Here is a 23925-nt window from a genome sequence, read left to right as displayed (position 1 = left end):
GGTGTATATTTGCCACTGAAGTTATTTGTATTGGGTAAATACTGTACATGTAACACAGTGATTTGGTTAGATACAAGTCAGAAACTATGAAATTAAATATCAGAAGACCAATCTTTCTTTTTCCACTCAAAACATAATTATTGAAAAATAATTTATATGATAATCTTATTTTGACAGACTATTTTGTTTGTTGTTGACCTTGCAAGAAAAAGTAGGAAAAAGGTAGCCAAGAGTTACAGTTTATTTTGCAGGTAAAATATATAATATACTTATTTTATAACCTTAACTTGCTTTGATGTATAGAAATTGACGGTTATGTTTCTTCTATTGGTTAAGACTGACTGCCTTTTAAAGAACTCTAGATTAAAACACTGAGCATTTATTTATTTTTATATTATTTATGTTTATAGATTTAGACAAAATAATATTTTTTTTCATATTTGATTTTTTGGTTTTACTAAAGTCTGTGTACAACAAGCCTTTCAATTATATTGACCATTTGAATTTGTTATTTATGTTCACTCACAAACCATGAAAATTGTTATCCTACAAAAATAAGAATGAATCCACGATAGCTTTTTAATGCTTTAATTAAAAGACAAAAATTAGTTAAACATTATTCATTGTTTGTACATTTCCTTAGTTTTTTCTCATCACTTGGCGTCCGTCGTCGTTGTCGTCGTCTGTCGTCGTTAACAATTTTTCAAACATCTTCTCCTCTGAAACTACTGAATGGATTTGAATGAAACTTAAAATGATTGTTCCTTAGATTATCCTGCACAAAGTGTGTACTTCGATTTTTGATCCGTCAAAAAACATGGCTGCCCTTACTTTAAATAGAACATAAGGGTCAAATGCAGTTTTTGGCTTATATCTCAAAAACGGAAGCATTTAGAGCAAATCTGACATGGGGTAAAAATGTTCATGAGTTCAAGATCTATCAGCCCAGAAATTTTTAGATGAATCAAACAAACCATTGTTGGGTTGCTGCCACTTAATTGGTAATTTTAAGGAAATTTTGCAGTTTTTGGTCATTATCTTGAATATCATTATAGATAAAGATAAACTGTAAACAGCAAAAATGATCAGCAAAGTAAGATCTACAAATAAGTTAAATATGACCAAAATTGTCAATTGACCCCTTAAGGGGTTATTGTCCTTTAATGACAATTTTTTCACAATTTGTTTTTTGGTCTCATTTTCTTTATTTATAAACAGTAAGTCATATATATTTGTAATATTGAAGAATTGTTAGCTGTACATGTTTGCCTGGCATGGTTCAATATGTTCAATAAGGCATTGTTTACCAGGTGAGCGATTCAGGCTCTTGAGAGCCTCTTGTTAGAATAAGTCAAAAAGTATTATAATATAGTTTCTGCAAGAACAAAACAGACCAGATTAATATTGCTCATAATTGAATTCATATGCTTCTATCTATCCTGAAAGCTGAAGTAATAAAAAGGCAACACAAATTCAAAGAAAAATGTTTCAAAATGCATGTAATATCTTTGCTTACAGAAATTTAGCAGCTATTTCCATTTTCTATGGCCTTGCAGTACTGCAGTTGGTGTTAACATATCAAAAGGTATACAATGTATTGACTATAGTCATCTCCACATACTAGCCTTATTTTATCATACATCTTTTGTACATCACATAAGTATATCATACTATAACTATAATATATAATAAATGCATGCCCAGCATCAAATCGTCCAGTAATCATAAATATACCTACCTTTGGTGGATAAAATATGCTAATAACCGGTAATCATAAGGTCAAAGTCACATCAGCAATTAATAGACTCAAGTTTTAGGAATTTTTTCCTCCTGACTTATGTAACATGACAGACTTTACCGTCTTCATTGTAGTGAACACATAGATCTGTTTCTTCTAAGTACAAATCAATATTGATTGCAACTCTGCTTATGCACCAATTGTGCTTCTGTTATCTTTATACTTTGTCTTCGTAACAGAATTTCAAATGCTTATTATACTATGGAAATTTAAGGTTTATTTTAATGTTGAAAATGTCATCTTTGTGAACAGAGAGTTGATTGTTAACTTTCAACTTTACTGCTTATATTATTTGACTAACAAAATGTATAAAAAAATATGTGTAATGATTGGTTTTTAACACCTGAAAAGTGTTGAACAAATAGTTTGATATAGAATACCAGATCTTTTTTCACATCTTTATAATAACGTATAGCAGGTTATTTTAGTGGGATGAAAATTTTCCCTTGTTTTTGCGGTTATAACATAATCGCCAAAATAAATTCCACCAATTTAAAAGTGTACATGCAAAGGTATTGATAAAAGTTTTGAATTCGCCAAAATAATAACTGCCAAAATATTTCGTATACCTTTTTCAATGAAAATCGCGAAATTTTACTCCCCTGAAAATAACCCGCTATACGGTAATACATAAATTAAATGTACATACAATGTGCATTTTCCCTCCAGTATTGTATGTAATATTGATAATTGAATGTTTCCTCTGGTTTCTCTGTAGGTACTGAATGTAACAGGGAACCAGGATATCTGTTACTATAACTTTGACTGTGCCCATCCATTAGGTTCACTCACATCCTTCAACAATGTATTCAGTAACGTAGGATACATACTACTGGGAATTCTTTTCTTAATTTTGGTGGCCAGAAGGTAAGATGATGAATAATATTGTTACATTGATTGCAATGAAAACCCAGGATTTCAAAGTCAAATTAAAACTGATTAGACCATACCAAAAAATTTAATTGTTTTTTTTTTCAATTTTTCAGATAAATGTTCAGCAAATTTTTTTATCAATTTTTATTTTAATCTGATGCCCAGATTTTTTTAAGGTGTCTCATTTATTTCAAGGCAAATTATAATAAGCCCTTAACATAAACTCAACCTGTACCCATACCCGACCCTAAATCTTACCAACAACACCTGACCATTACTGGGCAAATGGGCAAAAAAAAAATCAGGAAAAAATTGAAGATTCAAAAGAACAAAGAGCCTGTAATTCAGTGGTTGCCGTACGGTGACCTATAGTTGTTAATGTCTGTGTCATTTTGGTCTCTTGTGGACAGTTGTCTCATTGGCAATCATACAACATCTTCTTTTTTATAATACATTAATTTGGTGTGGTCTAACTGAAAGAAATCCTGTAGATTTCACTGCTTCCATCATTCTACAATAGATATTTTCTAGATGATTTCATTGACATTGCATCAAAACAAAAATAAAAAGTTCCTTGCTTTTTTTTACCTTATTTACATTTATACCAGTTATGAAAATTTAATAAACTATACATTAAAAGTAATCTGTCATGGATTAAAAAAAACAAACTTTTTTCATAAGACATTGCAGTGTTTAGTGTAGAAGAATGTTTAGCTTCAAATTGTAATATATCATAAACATAAATTCTTAAACTAATGTACTTTTAGACTTTACAATTATGACAATGTTGTAATTACAGAGATGTTATTTATAAAAAGGCTGTACAGAATGATAGAAAAATAGGCAAGGTATGTAAAAACTGTTAGAATGATAGGTGATCAGCTTGTAATTAAAGATTGTTTTACAAGATAGAATTTTGATCAAAAATATATATTATTGTTTGATTTTGAATGTATTTCCTGATTGTTTGTTTTAAAAAAAAATGATAAATGACTGCAAATAAATCTGGGAATATCTTGAAAGATAAAAAAATGAAATTACAAAGAGCATTCATAATGCTTTGATAATGTGAACTTAAGTGGAGAATCCAAATCAGTACAGTTTGGGTGAAGGGGGAAGGTAACTGGTCGAATAAATATAAATTCCGGAGACAAAAGTTGATATAATATGAAAATAGTCCATAGCAAATTACATCCATATTGTGACAAGAACAGGTTAATGTGATATAAAAACATGAAAATCTGTTTCCTTTGCACTTAAGGGGACCACTTTAATACATGAAATTACAGACATCAAACTCCTATGACTAGATATATATAAAGTAGATGTGGTATGAGTGCCTGGGTGAATGAGACAACTCTCCATCCAAGTCACAATTTGTAAAAGTAAACCATTATAGGTATAAGACCTTTGAGAGAAAATTACTGTCAACTGTCATATGTTTGTAGTCAGTGAATATTGTTGACTATTACTTTTCAGATTGGGACTTGTAATAAAATGATAGGAAAGAGAATTGAGAAATGTGTCAATGAGACAGAAAAAAATTTGGAAGATAACTGTTTTGTATTTCAAGCTTTGACGACATTAATTGGTGATTAAGATATGGTCGCAAAATAAGTTTACCAAATTGTGCTGTAAGAGCTTTAAATACAAAATTATTATTTCCATATAAAGGAAACTGACAGAAAAAAACGTCAAATCATACATTTAAAACCTGTCATGTGTCAACTGTGCTTGTATGTACTTTTGTATAGCAACAACTGTGAATATATGCTATGAAAATTGGTGATTTTATTTAATTAAAATGAATGTTACTAACAATATTGATGTTGCATTAGAATTAGAAATATTATGTAAAATAGTTGAGTGTATATATATATTTATGAAAAGAGAGAGAGAGAATATTTTTCTGACTTTTATTTTGTTTTTAATGTTTTCAATCTTGTAAATAATGGAAATATTTTCTGTACATTTTATAAACTAGTATAAACATTAATGTTTTGCAGGAGTTGGGTATACCACAGCACTTTGGATTGTTTTATGCCATGGGATTAGCTTTAGTTATGGAAGGATTGATGAGTGCTTGCTACCATGTTTGTCCAAATTATTCCAATTTTCAATTTGGTAGTTTTCATTTAATTAAAAAGTATATAAAAGACAATAAAAGGTGCCTCGGTTTTCTTGTTTCTTTCAAGTTTGTATACATCTCCTGTATGAACTTAAGTTCTTAAATTTATCTTTTAAAGAACAGAAAAAAGTTATACTTGTCATACATTTTATACAGAAGTTTTGAAACTTGGGAGAAACCAGAAAAACTAAAATGCAATAAAGTAACATTTTGAATAAACATAAATGAAGAAAAAACGATATTTAAAAAAAAATGTTACTTTTTTCTTCTTTTTAATAAAAAAAACATCTATAGTTGTGTTGTCAACGTATATTTGTTCCACCTAACAGAAGTGTATAATCCCCACCCCTTGTACCAACTCCGTATTTAAGGTGAACAAATGCAGACTATGTAATTCTTTAAATCTTGAAAACTATAATATTGATTTATGCTGCCTGTATGATATGTGTCTTGCTCATGAACAATGCTGTAGGAGAATATATAGTTTAGCAATATGAAGTTAAACTTTATAAATAGTCAACTGACCGAAATTGCCAGTGTCCCATTTAAGTGTTAAATTATCTTTTCCAGCCATTTGGAAAAATCAAATTGCATATACAAAATCCTTCAAATGCTGGATAAATGCTTGTTTTGCTCTTGATGAAGTTCTTATTGTTCCTTATAAAATTAAGGGTTAAAATAAGAATTTGTTGCAGGTTACTAATGTTCAAAATGGAGTTATTATTTTTAGTTCGTCTATGAACAATTTTGTTGAGTAAAATTCTTTAATTTAAGATATTTTTGCTTTGTATTACCTGTAATTGTTATGTTTTTATGTCTTTTCTTTGCAGATACATCATTTATGTATATTATTGCCTGTCTGTGTATGTTGAAGATTTACCAATCCAGACACCCAGATATCAGTGCCAAAGCTCATACTTCTTATATGTTTATGGCCTGTGTTATATTTATTGCTGTGATAGGAGTGGTCAGTATACAATAAATTATAGATGTTGAGTATACTTTCGTGAAACGGCAATCCAACAACACAATAAAGCTGAAAAAAGGGAGATAAAATATTTGTAAATAGTTCAACTTCATATAACAGGCAGAACATTTTCCAAAATCTCAAACTTTGAAGGTTTAAAAGATAGAAACATATGAATAGTTAAGTTTTGCTATGGATAAAAGGAGATGTGGGGTAAACAGCTTTGAGACAGTGACCTAACATACAAAATCACCATTAGACAATGAAAGGGCAGTACAGTGTTGGACAATAGACAGGTGTCTAAACAATAAGTGAAACTTCGAACCATTAAAGGTTCTTAATAAATCAAGAAACAAAAACAATCAAAATCTTCTATCAACAATTTTTTCTCTAGTTACAAGATATCAAGATATGATAATCAGTAACAAGGTTCCTAGTTTGGGAAAGGCACATAAATATTTGCAATGTTTATATTAGTAGTAATCTATTTTTTATACCCACTCTTGCATTGGAATTGAAATTGAGTGTCTATCCGTTTGTATGCCCCAAAATTAATTTCCATTCTCTTACTGAAGTTTGTACCATCAAAATATTATGAAACTTCAATTTTTCTGTTTTTCAGTTATGTCCATTTATGACTTTGCAAGCATCATCTGTGTCCCTTGAACACATTCTCCATTAATTTAATCTTAATTTTCTTATTTAGGTAAAAAAAAAATCTAACCCTCTGCAAGAAATTTATTTTTGTGTATACTTGATATATGACAATATCTCACTCCTTCTCATTGTATTAATTAATTGCAGTTACATGGAACCGAGTCATTTTGGATAGTGTTTAGTACAATCTACATGGTGGGAACACTTATAATGAGTGTGTACATATACTACATGGGAAGATGGAAGCTAAATAGAGAAATATTTATACATACATGGGTACAGATTAGACAGAATTGTTTCATGTGTCCTCGTCCAATGTACAAGGTTTGTTTTATACTGTTTTATGTGTCCTCGTCCAATGTACAAGGTTTGTTTTATACTGTTTTATGTGTCCTCGTCCAATGTACAAGGTTTGTTTTATACTGTTTTATGTGTCCTCGTCCAATGTACAAGGTTTGTTTTATACTGTTTTATGTGTCCTCGTCCAATGTACAAGGTTTGTTTTATACTGTTTTATGTGTCCTCGTCCAATGTACAAGGTTTGTTTTATACTGTTTTATGTGTCCTCATCCAATGTACAAGGTTTGTTTTATATTGTTTTATGTGTCCTTGTCCAATGTACAAGGTTTGTTTTATATTGTTTTATGTGTCCTCGTCCAATGTACAAGGTTTGTTTTATACTGTTTTATGTGTCCTCATCCAATGTACAAGGTTTGTTTTATATTGTTTTATGTGTCCTTGTCCAATGTACAAGGTTTGTTTTATATTGTTTTATGTGCTTGTCCAATGAAAAAGGTTTGTTTTATACTGTTTTATGTGTCCACATCCTATGTACAAGGTTTGTTTAAAACTGTTTCATGTGTCCTCGTCCAATGTACAAGGTTTGTTTTATACTGTTTCATGTGTCCTCGTTCAATGTACAAGGTTTGTTTGATGTGTCCTCGTCCAATGTACAAGGTTTGTTTTATACTGTTTTATGTGTCCTTGTCCAATGTACAAGGTTTGTTTTCTACTGTTTCATGTGTCCTCGTCCAATGTACAAGGTTTGTTTTCTACTGTTTTATGTGTCCTCTTCCAATGTACAAGGTTTGTTTTATGTGTCCTCCAATGTACAAGGTTTGTTTTATACTGTTTTATGTGTCCTCATCCAATGTACAAGGTTTGTTTTATGTGTCCTCGTCCAACGTACAAGGTTTGTTTTATACTGTTTTATGTGTCCTCGTCCAATGTACAAGGTTTGTTTTATACCGTTTTATGTGTCCTCTTCCAATGTACAAGGTTTGTTTTATACTGTTTTATGTGTCCTTGTCCAATGTACAAGGTTTGTTTTATACTGTTTTATGTGTCCTTATCCAATGTACAAGGTTTGTTTTATACTGTTTTATGTGTCCTCATCCAATGTACAAGGTTTGTTTTATACTGTTTTATGTGTCCTTGTCCAATGTACAAGGTTTGTTTTATACTGTTTTATGTGTCCTCCTCCAATGTACAAGGTTTGTTTTATACTGTTTTATGTGTCCTCGTCCAATGTACAAGGTTTGTTTTATACTGTTTTATGTGTCCTCGTCCAATGTACAAGGTTTGTTTTATGTGTCCTTGTCCAATGTACAAGTTTTGTTTTATACTGTTTTATGTGTCCTCATCCAATGTACAAGGTTTGTTTTCTACTGTTTTATGTGTCTTCGTCCAATGTACAAGGTTTGTTTTCTACTGTTTTATGTGTCCTCGTCCAATGTACAAGGTTTGTTTTATATTATATTTTTATACAATACGATGCAGAAGTTTTATTGTCAATCAAAGTCGCCCTAGGTGATTTGATGAATGAGGCATTTAATACCAATACAGTTTTATGATATTTTACAAAGTCTTAATAACTTTCTTTGTTTTTCGTATTTTCATAAACTATTGATAAACTTGAGTATAAATATTAAACATTTCTTAAACATTCATGTATATTTAATATGCAAATGTTGTGCATCCCATGTATGTATTCATTTTTGTCACTTTCAGATTTTGAGTTTTCTTGATGAAGTTTATTAGAAATTTTAAAAGTGGTTTTAAGTTTTTAACATAACAAATCAAAACTTTTACTTTTATAATAATGCTCTAAATTTGTTTCAATTATTTAAGAATCTATTTATATATATGGAGACTGGTTTATATGTTGAACATGTTCTTTTTTTACAGGACAGATTTATATTCCTTGTGATAGGTAACAGTATTAACTGGAGTATGTAAGTACAAATGTCAATAAATTGTTTAAACTTGTTCTACTACTGTGAATTCATTTATTTTCGTGGGTACCAATTTCCGTGGATTGAGGAAATTTTGTATTTTCGTGGATATTAGATTTTGTGGTTTTGTCTTATTCTGTATACAATCCAAAAGCAAATTTGTGATATGTTGAACATTAAATTCGTGGTTCACCTGTACCAATGAAAACCACGAGAATTGGTATCCCATGACTAATAATGAATCCACAGTAAGTGGCCTAGGTCTAAATTGTTATACTAAGTGGCACCAAGTGGCCTGGCCTTGTGGTCATAAAACTTTCGAGTCAGTTTTTTGTACTTGTACTGGAAAATCAACCAATCGAAATGCTGGATTTCATGTTTCGAGCATGATTTTTGTGCTCCAAGCAGTGAGCAAAGTTTTATGACTGCAACCCCTGGGCTTAAATTGTTTATAGAAAGTGGCCCAGGCTTAAATTATTATGCTTGGTGGCCTTGACCTAAATTTTTATACTAAGTGGCCTTGTCCTGGATTATTATACTAAGTTTTCTGGGCCAAAAGTGTTTTTCATGGATGTCAATCTGAAATCCAACAGTTGTCTTGACATTTTTTCCATTATCCTTGCAGAAATTGATTTGATTTTCACTAAGTACTCAGATTTGGATTGTATTCTTGCTGACTGACTTTTGACAGAAAAATATATCTTGGACTTACAAAGTCTCATGAAAACTTGTTAAAAGATTTGTGTGTAATGCCAAATGCATCAGATCTGGAATTTCAAATTTGTTTTAATGCATAAGCGTATAATAATTTCCTAAAAGATTGTACATTTTAAGTTGGATCGGGACTATTCGACTGCGCATAATTTCACGCATGAATTACAATGCACACGAAAAGTATTTGTCGTAAATTCTGTATTATTTTTTTTAAATATTTTGATTGATAAGAAATGTTAAATCATTGAAGTTATGTCACAAAAAGAAAATTTTCCTTATTATGTGTGTGTTAAAGGCTCAAAATGACATTTCACCCATTTTCACCATTTTACTGCCAAAATTCGGGTTTTAATGCAAAATATTTTTCTCCCTTATTGGTGACCTATGTTTTTTTTTTTTTAATATTCCAATAAAAATATGTCAAAACCTCTATTTTCCCTATCATTTCATTGAAAAATGGTCCCTTTTACATACCTGTTTTAAAGTAAAGTTTTGAGCTTAAATGGTCCATGACCCCCTATTTTTTTTCGACCAATGTGATTCACTTTCTGTAAAGTATAAAATAACGAAAAATACGACACTTTTGATAGAAATTTCGAATAGACCCGAGCCACCATAGGAGGTTGAAAATTCATTTTTTGAATTAGAATGAGGTAAATAAAAAAGAGGATTTAACTGTAAAAGATTTTTAATAACTTTTCAGATGTGTGAAACTATTAGGATTCTCAATATCACTTTCATAGAAAATGAAGGTTTAAACCAATTGCTGTCTTACTGTATTATTAAATTAAACATACAAAATATGCAAAAAACATTTGTTATCTTCAAGAAAATGTTACTGACTGGGTATATTAAAAGTACTTCACACAAACTTTCTCATTGTTTATTTGTGTGGTTAAGTTGAAGATATGTGGTTTATCTATGTAACCAGATAAAAGTTTATCCTCCATGTTATAGCTGAATATTTGTTTTTCCCTAATTTTTTACAACTTATCAGATAATGAATATTTACCAAATAGTTTATCCATAATACCTGCATTATCAAATATATTTGTTCTTTTTTTTCCAGTGCTATATTTGGTGTAGTAACACGTCCTAGAGATTTTGCTAGTTATTTATTAGCTATATTTATAGGAAACCTAATGTTCTATACTGTTTATTACACCATAATGAAGGTAAAATATTTATTATAAGTATAAAAAAGTATTTATTAGTATGAATTTGTTTTACTGCTATTACTATAATAACAAAATATGAAACAGCTGTTAAAAATAGATAGCACTGTCTCATTGGCACTCACATCACATCTTCCTATATCTAGCAAAGTTTGTCTTGGTCAATAAAGGTATGCATATTAATAAATGGGAAAAGTTTCAGCAAACACAATCAGCAAGCAACCCATCAAAACAACAAAACCTCATTTAAAACAGTTACTTCACTCCTGTCTAAATTATATAGGTCAGTACTCAGTAGAAGAATAAATATTACAAAGAACATTGCACCCACATAACCATTCCAAAAAGCACTTTTATATTTGCAACACAGACAAAACATTCACAACAAGATATTTAACAAGTATTGTTGACAAGAAAAGAAGATATGTGAGTAAATTTGAGACAATAATCCGAAAAACATAATATTAAAACAGTTCAAAAGCTTATCTTAATCTTTAAAGAGCCTGTCTATGAGAAAACCATGCAATATGCCAAAAGTCGTCAAGTTTTCGAAATTATTGTGATATATGACATGTATCTGGAAGGATAACATGTGGGGACTTTGTGTATACCATCAAAAGTGAAAGTATTTGATTCTATTTCCTGACTATTTTGCATGGTTTTCTCATGGACAGGCTCTTTACACTATTTACCAAATGTTGTTGGTTTTATTTTTATTACAAAATATGTATTTTCTGTATTTTGCAGCTGAGGCACAAAGAGCGTCTACATCCTTTACTGATTTTCTTTGTTGCCTGTGCCATACTTTGCTGGATTCCAGCTCTATATTTCTTCTTTGCTCATCTGACATCCTGGCAGGTAGGTTCTAATGGTATTATTGACTTGATTCTCTATTCTGTATAAATATTGGAAACAATGTTAATTGTTTGACTAATTTGCCTAAGAAATTAAAAAGTATCAGTATAATTGCAATTAATGAATGTTTTATCATGTCAATAAAGAAGTCATAGAAGACAAAATTTTATCAACATAACATAATATATATTGCATACTATCAGCTGATTAATTGTATGCTCTGCTTTAACTTTTTCAGTTAAATCCATCACAATCTAGAGAAGGGAATCAGAACTGTATGTTGTTTGAGTTTTATGATTCTCATGACATATGGCATTTCCTGTCAGCCATCAGTATGTTCTTTTCTTTTCTTGTAAGTAATCGTACTATTATATTTTGCATTTCGGCATTAGAGTATATACTGTTCTTTATCGACTTGTTCTATAGAAACAACTTTTAGGGGGGAAAATAAACATTTTATAGAAATTTTGTTTACCAGGTTCAACTAACACCTTTTATGCACTGCCTACAAAAGTACGATATAAAGGGGAGCATTATTATTTTAAGGCCTGTGTGTCTGTTGAATATTTATTCAGTCCGTCCTGTTTTGACCTGATAGTGCAAGTAAGTCATGGTGTCTTATGGTTACATATTCTTGTTTTTAATGTACCTTGAAATTTAGAACATTTATTATTTTCATTCCTATATATAGGCTAAAGAGAATTATACTGAAACTGTCATAAAGTTTGCAGAGTTAACTTTACCCCTCTCCATATTTAATATACAACTGACATATGTGTATTTGTGTATTTATACTTGTCATCTAATAGGTTTGTGAATATTTAGAAAAGAAATACTACACACACTCATTTTAGGCTGAACAATAAGACTCTATCATATTATTTTTAACTGTACATACATAAACATCATCAGCGTAAAGTAATCTTGCATATTAAAGGACCTTCATCAGAGGCAGAATGGTGGATTAATGTTTGCACCCTATTTATATAGATATGGTAACCGGCGGTTGAGTTAACCAGCGGTTGGGTTAACCGGCGGTTGAGTTAACCGGCGGTTGAGTTGACCGGCGGTTGAGTTAACCGGTGGTTGAGTTAACCGGCGGTTGAGTTAACCGGTGGTTGAGTTAGGCGGCGGTTGAGTTAACCGGCGGTTGAGTTTACCAGTGAGTTAACCGGTAAATAATCCCAGTGGGATTTTCCATGGTTACAATTATCTATATTTAGCTAATGTTCATGTTACAGTAAACTTTTTGACATGTTACGGTAAACATTTTTACACTATATGGTAAACATGTGACCTGATGATATAACCATATTTGGGCTTTAGCATTGGATAAAGGGTGTTTTAATAATTTAAGAAGTACATAGTAATCATTTAGTCTTGATCTTTGGCTTATGATCCACCTAAATATCAAGTCTTGGAATAGTATTTCATGGTAGTTATGTGATCTTAATATTTGGCTTATGATACACCTAAATATCAAGTCTTGAAATAGTACTTCCTAGTAGTCATGCAGTCTTGACCCCAGGCTTATGATACACCTGTATATCAAGTCTTGAAATAGTAATTCATGGTAGTCATGCAGTCTTGATCTTTGGCTTATGATACACCTAAATATCAAGTCTAATAATAGTATTTCATGGTAGTCATGCAGTCTTGACGTTTTAGCTTGTGATACACCAAAACATCAAGTCAAAACTATTACCCCCCCCCCCTTAACCAAACAAAATTTGGTTTAGGGGGGGGTTCTTATTGAGAATGCTTCATTTAAGCCTTTAGTACTCCTTTCAAGATCAAAGGTAGATGAATATTAATCCTCAGTGTTAAAAAGTTTTCAACACCTTAAGTTTGTAATGTAGGTATTACATATATACATCAATTTCAGGTAATCGCTAGGCTTACGCTTAGAGCTCCTATGCCAGTGAAAAATCAATAGGCAACATTTTTCTCACTGATACACATAGTTAATATGGCTTCTACTAACGAAAGCTCCATGGAGCTAATGTGTTTAGAGACTACTTATGTCAGTACACCTTTCCTATATTGCCTATTGGTTTTTCACTGGCATAGGAGCTCTAAGCGTAAGCCTAGCGATTACCTGAAATTGATGTATATATGTAATACCTACATTACAAACTTAAGGTGTTGAAAACTTTTTAACACTGAGGATTAATATTCATCTACCTTTGATCTTGAAAGGAGTACTAAAGGCTTAAATGAAGCATTCTCAATAAGAACCCCCCCCCCCCTAAACCAAATTTTGTTTGGTTAAGGGGGGGGGGTAATAGTTTTGACTTGATGTTTTGGTGTATCACAAGCTAAAACGTCAAGACTGCATGACTACCATGAAATACTATTATTAGACTTGATATTTAGGTGTATCATAAGCCAAAGATCAAGACTGCATGACTACCATGAATTACTATTTCAAGACTTGATATACAGGTGTATCATAAGCCTGGGGTCAAGACTGCATGACTACTAGGAAGTACTATTTCAAGACTTGATATTTAGGTGTATCATAAGCCAAATATTAAGATCACATAACTACTATGAAATACTATTCCAAGACTTGATATTTAGGTGGATCATAAGCCAAAGATCAAGACTAAATGATTACTATGTACTTCTTAAATTATTAAAACACCCTTTATCCAATGCTAAAGCCCAAATATGGTTATATCATCAGGTCACATGTTTAACATATAGTGTAAAAATGTTTACCGTAACATGTCAAAAAGTTTACTGTAACATGAACATTAGCTAAATATAGATAATTGTAACCATGGAAAATCCCACTGGGATTATTCACCGGTTAACTCACCGGTAAACTCAACCGCCGGTTAACTCAACCGCCGCCTAACTCAACCACCGATTAACTCAACCGCCGGTTAACTCAACCACCGGTTAACTCAACCGCCGGTCAACTCAACCGCCGGTTACCATATCTATATAAATAGGGTGCAAACATTAATCCACCATTCTGCCTCTGATGAAGGTCCTTTATGGACCGAAACCGGTCAGGCTATCAAACATCACCAGGCGCTGTTAATTATGTGTATTGGTATATACTATATTTTTAATCTTGCATATTAAATTTAAGGAAGAAAATTTAGTTCTTATAATTTTTTTAACTGAATTTCTTTGCATATTGTTACAGATACTTTTGACATTAGATGATGATCTATTTTCAACCAGAAGAGACAAGATTCCAGTCTTCTGATTAGCTAAAAAAAGAAGTCCAAGATGACATTCTGAAACATGCCATAGGGACCAAAGATATCTATGGTGACATTCCTTAAATAAGCACATGGCATACACAACTGAAGAAAGAAGTGAATAGGTGTAAACATGAAGGCAGTTGCTGACTTAAGCTAGCTTGTTTAGCATAGTATTGTGACATTTAGAGTGCATTTATATATTCTTGTAGTAGCATGGGCTCCTTGAAATATCTGTGCTTTGCATTGATAGTGATACCAGTTTAATTCATTCTATAAACCATGATTTTTCTGAAAATCAGAATGAACAAGACAGTTTCAAGATAGTTTCAAGATAACCAAATACATAAGATAGTTTCAATTTAAATTGTTAATTCAGTTTTAATAATTTGTAATGCTTTCAGTTATAATACTAAATACTAATCATTGTATACTTGTAAAAAAACTAAACATTCCATACTTTGTTTCCCTACAAAACTACATTAATTTGATACCTATCAGCGGTGTCTTCCTCCTATTCCCACTTTTTAAAAATACTATTCCTTCTATTCCCACTTGCAAATAACAATAGATGTTTTGATAAATAATTTGTTTTTATAACAATCAGGGTTAATTAGAATCTTCAATACAATTACATAAATAAATACTGTACGAAAGTAGATAGGGGCATTCACAATTGTTCACCCAGAAAAATTCAATTTGTTATTGATCTCCTTAATAAGTTTACAAAGTTCGTTCAGTTCTGTACATTTTGGGGAATTCATTAAGTCATAAAACTTCAATGTATTTGTTCTATTTCTATTGTAAAATGCAATACATTGTTTTCTACTATTATCGAAAGCTGAACAATTAAAAATGTAATGGTATTTATCACCAATGGCATCTGAATTACACAATACACATTTTCTGTTTTCTCTTTCTATGTTTTGCCATCTTCCAGTTTCTATTGGAGATTTCATGTTCAAAGTTCCAAATTTAGGAAATAAGAATATCTGCCGGTCATCCGAAATAAATATTTCTCAAACTCCAAAGTAACTTTAAATAAACGATGATTTAATGCGTTTGGTGATTCCTGTTGGCTTAAGATGTGGAATAAAAGTATACTTTAAAATATAATTACTTGGACCAATAATCAAAGATATAAAATAATGGGTGAAAACTGTTAACTTTACTTCATTATCTATTTTGTTTTAAAAAAAACCAGAATTCATACAGATGCAAAAATAACTTATTACCTGTTCTAATATAAAAAAAAAAAAAAAAAAAAAAAAAAAAAAAAAAACACTGGTCAATTAACAGTTGATTAAAAAATGTTTGTACAGTATAATCCTTTGTTTGCACAAGTTTTCCTTCTATTCCCACATGAAATTTTACCTTTTCTTACCAGATTTATAAAAAGTGGGAATAGAGGGAATGAACCCTATCAGCCAATATTATGTTTTGTCATATTGTTACACACATTAGCTTTAATACTTACAATTACAACTGATTGTACTCTTTTCCAAAAGGGAATAGTGGCTCAGGAAATTTTTACCTTTTTTCAGCTGTTTTTTTTTGTATAAAGACTTGTATAGATTGAATTCAAGTTTTCGGGTGATTCATACAGGGTAGTAGGGCCTTTACTTCATTTAGAAACAATTTGTAAAAATATAAAGTGATACAAACCTCACAGCAGTGTTGTTGTTTGTCTTCATTTACTTATCATAAAATGACAGCATAATATTTTTTTACTTCTCTATGAGTTTATTATTTCAGTCTGATTGTATTTTCCGTGTCACAGTATTTTTTTATGTTCAATACATGCTGTTTCTATGAGTTGTATCTGTTTAGAAATAGATCATTCTAAAGCCTTTATATTAAATATGTTGAGAGTATAAGTTTTGGGATTATATTGTTGTTATGCCAATATGTTTTATATACTTGTCTTTCATTTTTCAGCATTAAATGCATTTAAATTGTTGAAATTATTTTCATATCTTAAATTCTTTAATATATTATACTTTGTTTATATTGTGATAATATCATTAAATATTAAAAACATCCTATTTTATGATGTTTTAATTTTATTTTATAATTTTAACAGGTAACTGTCATCCTTTTTAAGAATAGGGGAAAATATCAGGAGAAGTATAATTGAAAAAAGTGATGTATGATATACACCATTGGGACAACAAACCAAATACCATAGAAAAATTTTTAAAAATCCATCGAAACTCATTCAATGTATTTGTCAATCTATCTACTAAGATTAAACCCTGTATCTTGTTAGCTCACCATTCTGTCGTCGTTCATGGGTGTAAACAATTTCAAACATCTTCTTCTCTAGAACTACTGAACCAATTCCAACCAAACTTAAGCTGAATGATCCTTAGGATATCTAGAATAAAGTTTGTGTTTTATTTTCTGCTTCAACAAAAAACATGACCGCCTTCGGTAAAAATATGAGAGACTTATTCCACCAGAAAGGAACAAGTTATCAATATCCTGTAGTCTAGAGAGTTTTTGTACAGTAGTGTAATTCTTATATAAGTGTTCTATAGTCTTCTTGTTTACTTGTAGCTGTTGAATAAAATATTTTACAAATGGATCAGGTTTGTGAAATCATACAAGATCAAAGGTGGCATCAATCCAACAACTTTAAAAAAAAAAAAAAATTTAAATTGCTTGAAACAAACTGAAACCACTTACCTCAAAACATGCATCACTTTGCTAAAAACATGATAATGTTGCACCAGTTTTCAAGAACATGGATTTGCTGACCATTAAAAAAAAATTGATTTTGAATAGAGTTATTGCAAACTGTATGATATGAAACATGGCCTTTAACGAGTCACAATTTCTATTTTTGTACAACTGGAAATTGTTCCAATTATTTTTTTATGGCCTCGCCTAACAAATTAGAATGTAGGCATGTTGGTCACTAAATTTATGTCCATTAAAATTTAGGTCCCATGTTAATCTAACTATACACAAATGAACTGAAATATAACAACAAACTGGCATCAGTATGGACTAAATTCATAAATTACACCAAACTGACATCATTGTCGACTAAATCAAGAAATAACGCCAAATTGACATAATTATGGACTAAATCCACGAATAACAACAAACTGACATCATTATGGAGTAAATTCATGAATAACACCAAACTGGCATCATTTTTGATTAAATCCATGAATAACATTAAACAGCTGACATCATTATGGACAAAATCAATAATTAACACCAAACTGACATCATTATGGACTAAATCCTTCAAATGTTCAATAACACCAAACTAACTTCATTATGGACTTAATCCACGAATAATAACAAACTGACATCATTATGGACTAAATCCGGGAATAACATCAAACTGACATCATTATGGACTAAATCCACGAAGGACACCAAACTGACTTCATTATGCACTAAATCCACGAATGACACCAAATTGAAATCCAAGAATAACACCAAACAAACATCATTATGGACTAAATCCACCAATAACACCAAACTGAAATCATGGTGGACTAAATCCACGAATAACACCAAACAAACATCATTGCGGACTAAATTCACAAATAACACCAAACTGACATAACTAAATCCTTCAATAACACCAAATGACATTATTATGGACTAAATACTCCAATAACAAAAAACTGACATCATTATGGACTTAAACATGGTGGATTTAATTTACGAACAGCACCAAACTGACATCATGGAGGACTAAATCCACGAATAACACCAAACAAACATCATCGTGGACTAATCCACGTATAACACCAAACTGAAATCATGGTGGACTAAATCCATGAATTACACCAAACTGACATCATTTTGGACTAAAGCCAAGAATAACACCAAACTGACTTCATTATTCGACTAAATCCACGAATAACATCAAACTGACATCATAATGGACTAAATCCATGAATTGAAATCATAGTGGATTTCATCCACGAATAGAACCAAACTGACATCATTTTGGACTAAATCCATGAATGACACCAAACTGACTTCATTGTGGACTAAATCCATGAATAACACCAAACTGACATCATTATGGACAAAATCAATAATTAACACCAAACTGACTTCATTATGGACTAAATCCTTCAACTGTTCAATAACACCAAACTGACTTCATTGTGGACTAAATCCACGAATAATAACAAACTGACCTCATTATGTACTTAATTCATGAATAACACCAAACTGACATCATAATTGGACTAAATCCATGAATAACAACAAACTGACATCATTATGGACTAAATCCGGGAATAATAACAAACTGACCTCATTATGGACTAAATCCAGGAATAACATCAAACTGACATCATTATTGACTAAATCCACGAATGACAAAAAACTGACTTCATTATGGACTAAATCCACGAATAACACCAAACTGAAATCCACGAATAACACCAAACTGAAATCCACGAATAAAACCAAACAAACATCATTATGGACTAAATCCACCAGTTCACCAAACTGAAATCATGGTGGACTAAATCCACGAATTACACCAAACTGAAATCATGGTGGACTAAATCCACAAATAACACCAAACAAACATTATTATTGACTAAATCCACGAATAACACCAAACAAACATCATTGTGGACTAAATCCACGAATAACACCAAACTGACATCATAATGGACTAAATCCATGAATAACAACAAACTGGCATCAATATGGACTAAATCCATGAATTACACCAAACTGACATCATTATGGACTAAATCCGTCAATAACAACAAACTAACTTCATAATGGACTAAATCCATGAATAACAACAAACTGGCATCAATATGGACTAAATCCATGAATTACACCAAACTGACATCATTATTGATTAAATCCGTCAATAACAACAAACTAACTTCATTATGGACTAAATCCATGAATAACAACAAACTGGCATCAATATGGACTAAATCCATGAATACCACCGAACTGACATCATAATGGACTAAATTCATGAATTAAAATCATGGTGGACTTAATCCACGAATAACACCAAACTGACATCATGGAGAACTAAATCCACGAATAACACCAAACTGTTTTCATTATGGACTAAATCCATGAATAACAACAAACTGACATCAATATGGACTAAAACCAAGAATTGGACCAAACTGAAATCATTGTCGACTAAATCAAGAAATAAAACCAAACTGACTTCATTATGGACTAAATCCATAAATAACAACAAACTGACATCATTATGGACTAAAACCATGAATTACACCAAACTGACATCATTATGGACTAAATCCACGAATAACACCAAACTGACTTCATTATGGACTAAATCCATGAATAACAACAAACTGACATCAATATGGACTAAAACCATGAATAACACCAAACTGAAATCATTGTCGACTAAATCAAGAAACAAAACCAAACTGACTTCATTATGGACTAAATCCATAAATAAAAACAAACTGACATCATTATGGACTAAATCCATGAATTGAAATCATGGAGGACTTAATCCACGAATAACACCAAACAAACATCATTGTGGACTAATCCACGAATAACACCAAACTGACATCATGGTGGACTTAATCCACGAATAACACCAAACAAACATCATTGTGGACTTATTAATCCACGAATAACACCAAACTGAAATCATGGTGGACTAAATCCACGAATAACACCAAACTGACATAATGGTGGACTTAATTCACGAATAACACCAAACTGACATTATGGGGGACTAAATCCACGAATAACACCAAACAAACATCATTATGGGCTAAATCCACGAATAACACCAAACTGAAATCATGGTGGACTAAATCCACGAATAACACCAAACTGAAATCATGGTGGACTAAATCCACGAATAACACCAAACTGAAATCATGGTGGACTTAATCCACGAATAACACCAAACTAAAATCATGGTGGACTAAATCCACGAATAACACCAATTAAACTGACATCATGGTGGACTTAATCCACGAATAACACCAAACTGACATCATGGAGGACTAAATCCACAAATAACACCTATCAGGCCACTTGTTGTCCAGGCCGGAAGATGGCAGCTGCTGCAGAAGGGTAAATGTTATAATGAAAAAATAGTCTCGGTGCATTTTCTTGGAAAAACGTTCCAGAAGTTTGAAAAATAGTATTTTTTTAAATAAGATTTATACCGAAAACTCGAAGGCAGAGACTGTTTTGTCGACACCGGCAAAATATAAAAAAATTGCTATTTTGACGGTTCTGATGAAAATATCTTTATCTTTATAAGATTTTATTCTTATGCATACATAATGCATTCGATTGACTTATTTTAGAAATAATTCAAAGTACATGTTTAGATATGATTTCACTGCAACAAATGGATGCTCAATATTTTGTTTCTTACCTATAAATTCTTAATAATTATTTACACTTTGACTGATAAATGCTATTAAACGATTATATATGACTCAAATATTGTTCGCTGTTTTTGTATTAAACTAATAGTTTTCTAGTAATTATTTGATTATGTTATGCTTACAGTGCTACAGTCAGTGCACATTTCAAAAGTGAATGTCAAGTTAAAGCATAAAGCATAAAGCATAAAAGATTTATTTAAAGTCGGTTATACATATAACAATACAACATAAGCTCTTTAGAGCTTTTATCCGACATTCATATAAGACAAGCACAATACATAAAACACATAAAACATAGAGCACATCATGCAATAAATGAGGGAGGGTAGGAGGGGTCCTGATCCCGAAATCCCGAGCTTAAAAACACGAAATCCCGAAATCCCGGGCTTAAAAAACACGAAATCCCGAGGTCCCGAATTTCGATAAAAGAATTCCCGGATCCCGAAACTCGGAAAGGGTCAATCCCGAAATCCCGAGCTTAAAAACACCCGATCCCGGAGTCCCGGTAAAGGTCCTATCCCCCCTCATAAATAATGTCATCAAGCACAGAAATTAATAAGCACAATTAAAGCATATAAGCAAACATAAAATGCAGACAAACTAACATTCATGCAATAGCTATTATAAATCACTAAAAGTAATTCGAGCATTAAGAACACAAAAAAAAAAAAAAAAGAAATTATGCCAAATAATTTAAAAGCCAGTACTGTATACAAGATAAATAAATAAACTGATCTACAGCTCATTGAGATCTGCAGGAGGAACACTGACACGAACTGCCCTCCCAATTATACCAACCAAACTTTTAAACTGACCCAATGGCATTTCTTTCCTCATTTTATTTGGCAGTTAAATTTCAATAAGTTTTGCTGGTGCCGGTAAATAACCATTTCTATAGAAAAAGGCTATTTTGCCGTCTTGAATAAATATATTTTAATCAGAGTCGCCAAAATTGCCGTCAAAATAACCACAGTGCCAAAACAGAAAAATAATCATTGTCGAGTTTAAAAACCGCGGGAATTTGGGGTTGCACTAATGACAGGATGATTGCCCGGATAGTGACAGGACGGTTGACCGGACGACATATAAATAGTCATAACTTTTTTGTTATCCGATAGATTTGTTTAATATTTGCAAACCTGAAAGATATTAAACTATATTTTATGAATATAAAAAAAAAAGAGGAAAAATAATTATTTTTGAGCAAAAAAAGTTGACCGGACGGTATTCACACTCGCCAATATACGCTAAATATATATTCAACTGGTTGACGACAAGTGTTAATATCTCTTTTGTTTTACAATATTTGTCCATGAAACTCAGGAATCTGTGAGATTTATAAATATATTATACGAAAATATAAACTTGATTGCAAAAGAACGTGTTTTTCTAAAAAAAAAGTTGACCGGACGGTATTCACCCTCGCCGATATACGCTATATATATATTGAAATGGTCGACGACAAGTGTTAATATCTCTTTTGTTTTACAATAGTTGTCGATGAAACTCAAGAATCTGTGAGATTTATAAATATATTATACGAAAATATAAACTTGATTGCAAAAAAACGTGTTTTTCTCAAAAAAAAGTTGACCGGACGGTATTCACCCTCGCCGATATACGCTATATATATATTCAACTGGTTGACGACAAGTGTTAATATCTCTTTTGTTTTACAATATTTGTCGATGAAACTCAGGAATCTGTGAGATTTATAAATATGTTATACGAAAATATAAACTTGATTGCAAAAAAACGTGTTTTTCTCAAAAAAAAGTTGACCGGACGGTATTCACCCTCGCCGATATACGCTATATATATATTGAAATGGTCGACGACAAGTGTTAATATCTCTTTTGTTTTACAATATTTGTCCATGAAAATCAGGAACCTGTGAGATTGAATAGTATATTACACGAAAATATAAACTTTAAAGTAAAAAAGAAAAAAAATCTGCAAAAAAAGTTGACCGGACGGTATTCACCCTCGCCGATGTACGCGTTGACAAAAAATGTAAATATTTTTTTTGTAAACAATATTTTTTCATAAAACTGAGATATGTGCGAGATAAATAAATATATGATATGAAAATATAAACTCTATGATAAAAAAAATATTTTTCTTAAAAAAAAAGTTGACCGGACAGCTAACATTCGCCGATATATGTTAATAATAATAAATTGGTTATTTTTTTTACCATATCTGTCCCTGAAATTTATGAACATTGGAAATGAATAAATATATTATACGAAAAATTAATACAAATTAGACAGTTGAACGGTGTTCATCACAGAGCCAGTCCCCTAAAACATTGGAACAACTCTGGTGAACCCACTTGCTGCAAGTGACACGTCCTCGTTTGCCTTCACATCCAAACATATTTTCCAATATATCAGGCTTACCACAAACACAGCTACATTCAATTTTTCTTGTGTGCATCTTGACTGAGTCAGCACAAGAATTTAGTGATTGAGGGAATTTAGAAAAGTATCCCAGTTCAAGGCATTTAATCAAATGCTCTCTCATACCAGTTGGTTCAAAAGCTGTTTTGTTTTTGAAGTTGGAAGTACCTCCATTAAAGCAAAATTCAAGCAAATTTGCTATGGAGTAAACCCCACAATCATAACCATTTGGCTGACGTTGCACTTCTGGGAGTTTAATTGAAATGTGCCTCTGACCATAAATGCCTTGTGTTGTTCAATAAACGACACTTGACCATTATCAACAGTCAACTTGGCCAGGGATTTTTGGGACAAGTTTTTATCTGAAGTTTTAATGGACATGGAGGAGCTTTCTGTCCCCTCTGAACTATCAGATACTAATGGTAATATATTTGTCCCCTCTATTTGGGAAGGCGCTGTGACATTTTCTTCAGCAATGGGACTAGACATGGTGGGGTTTT

General features: G+C 31.5%; 1 protein-coding gene across 2 annotated transcripts in view; it reads left to right on the top strand.

Moving 5' to 3' along the window:
* LOC139522992 (SID1 transmembrane family member 1-like) overlaps positions 1-15115 on the top strand; it is a 34386-nt gene extending 19271 nt beyond the window's left edge. For both annotated transcript variants that reach the window (XM_071316696.1, XM_071316695.1), the window contains exons 11-22: positions 178-251; positions 1519-1585; positions 2517-2665; positions 3471-3519; positions 4678-4795; positions 5630-5766; positions 6571-6747; positions 8611-8657; positions 10441-10546; positions 11294-11404; positions 11640-11753; positions 14562-15115. In XM_071316696.1, coding sequence (XP_071172797.1) covers positions 178-251; positions 1519-1585; positions 2517-2665; positions 3471-3519; positions 4678-4795; positions 5630-5766; positions 6571-6747; positions 8611-8657; positions 10441-10546; positions 11294-11404; positions 11640-11753; positions 14562-14624 — 1212 coding nt within the window. In that variant the 3' untranslated portion in view covers positions 14625-15115. The remainder of the gene's footprint in view (positions 1-177; positions 252-1518; positions 1586-2516; positions 2666-3470; positions 3520-4677; positions 4796-5629; positions 5767-6570; positions 6748-8610; positions 8658-10440; positions 10547-11293; positions 11405-11639; positions 11754-14561) is intronic.
* The last annotated feature ends 8810 nt before the right edge of the window (positions 15116-23925 follow it).

This window comes from Mytilus edulis, chromosome 5 (genome assembly GCF_963676685.1).
Source record: "Mytilus edulis chromosome 5, xbMytEdul2.2, whole genome shotgun sequence".
NCBI classification, from domain to species: Eukaryota; Metazoa; Mollusca; class Bivalvia; order Mytilida; family Mytilidae; genus Mytilus; species Mytilus edulis.
The sequence above is the reverse complement of the archived record's forward strand: the minus strand, read 5'-3'. Positions and strand labels throughout refer to the sequence as shown.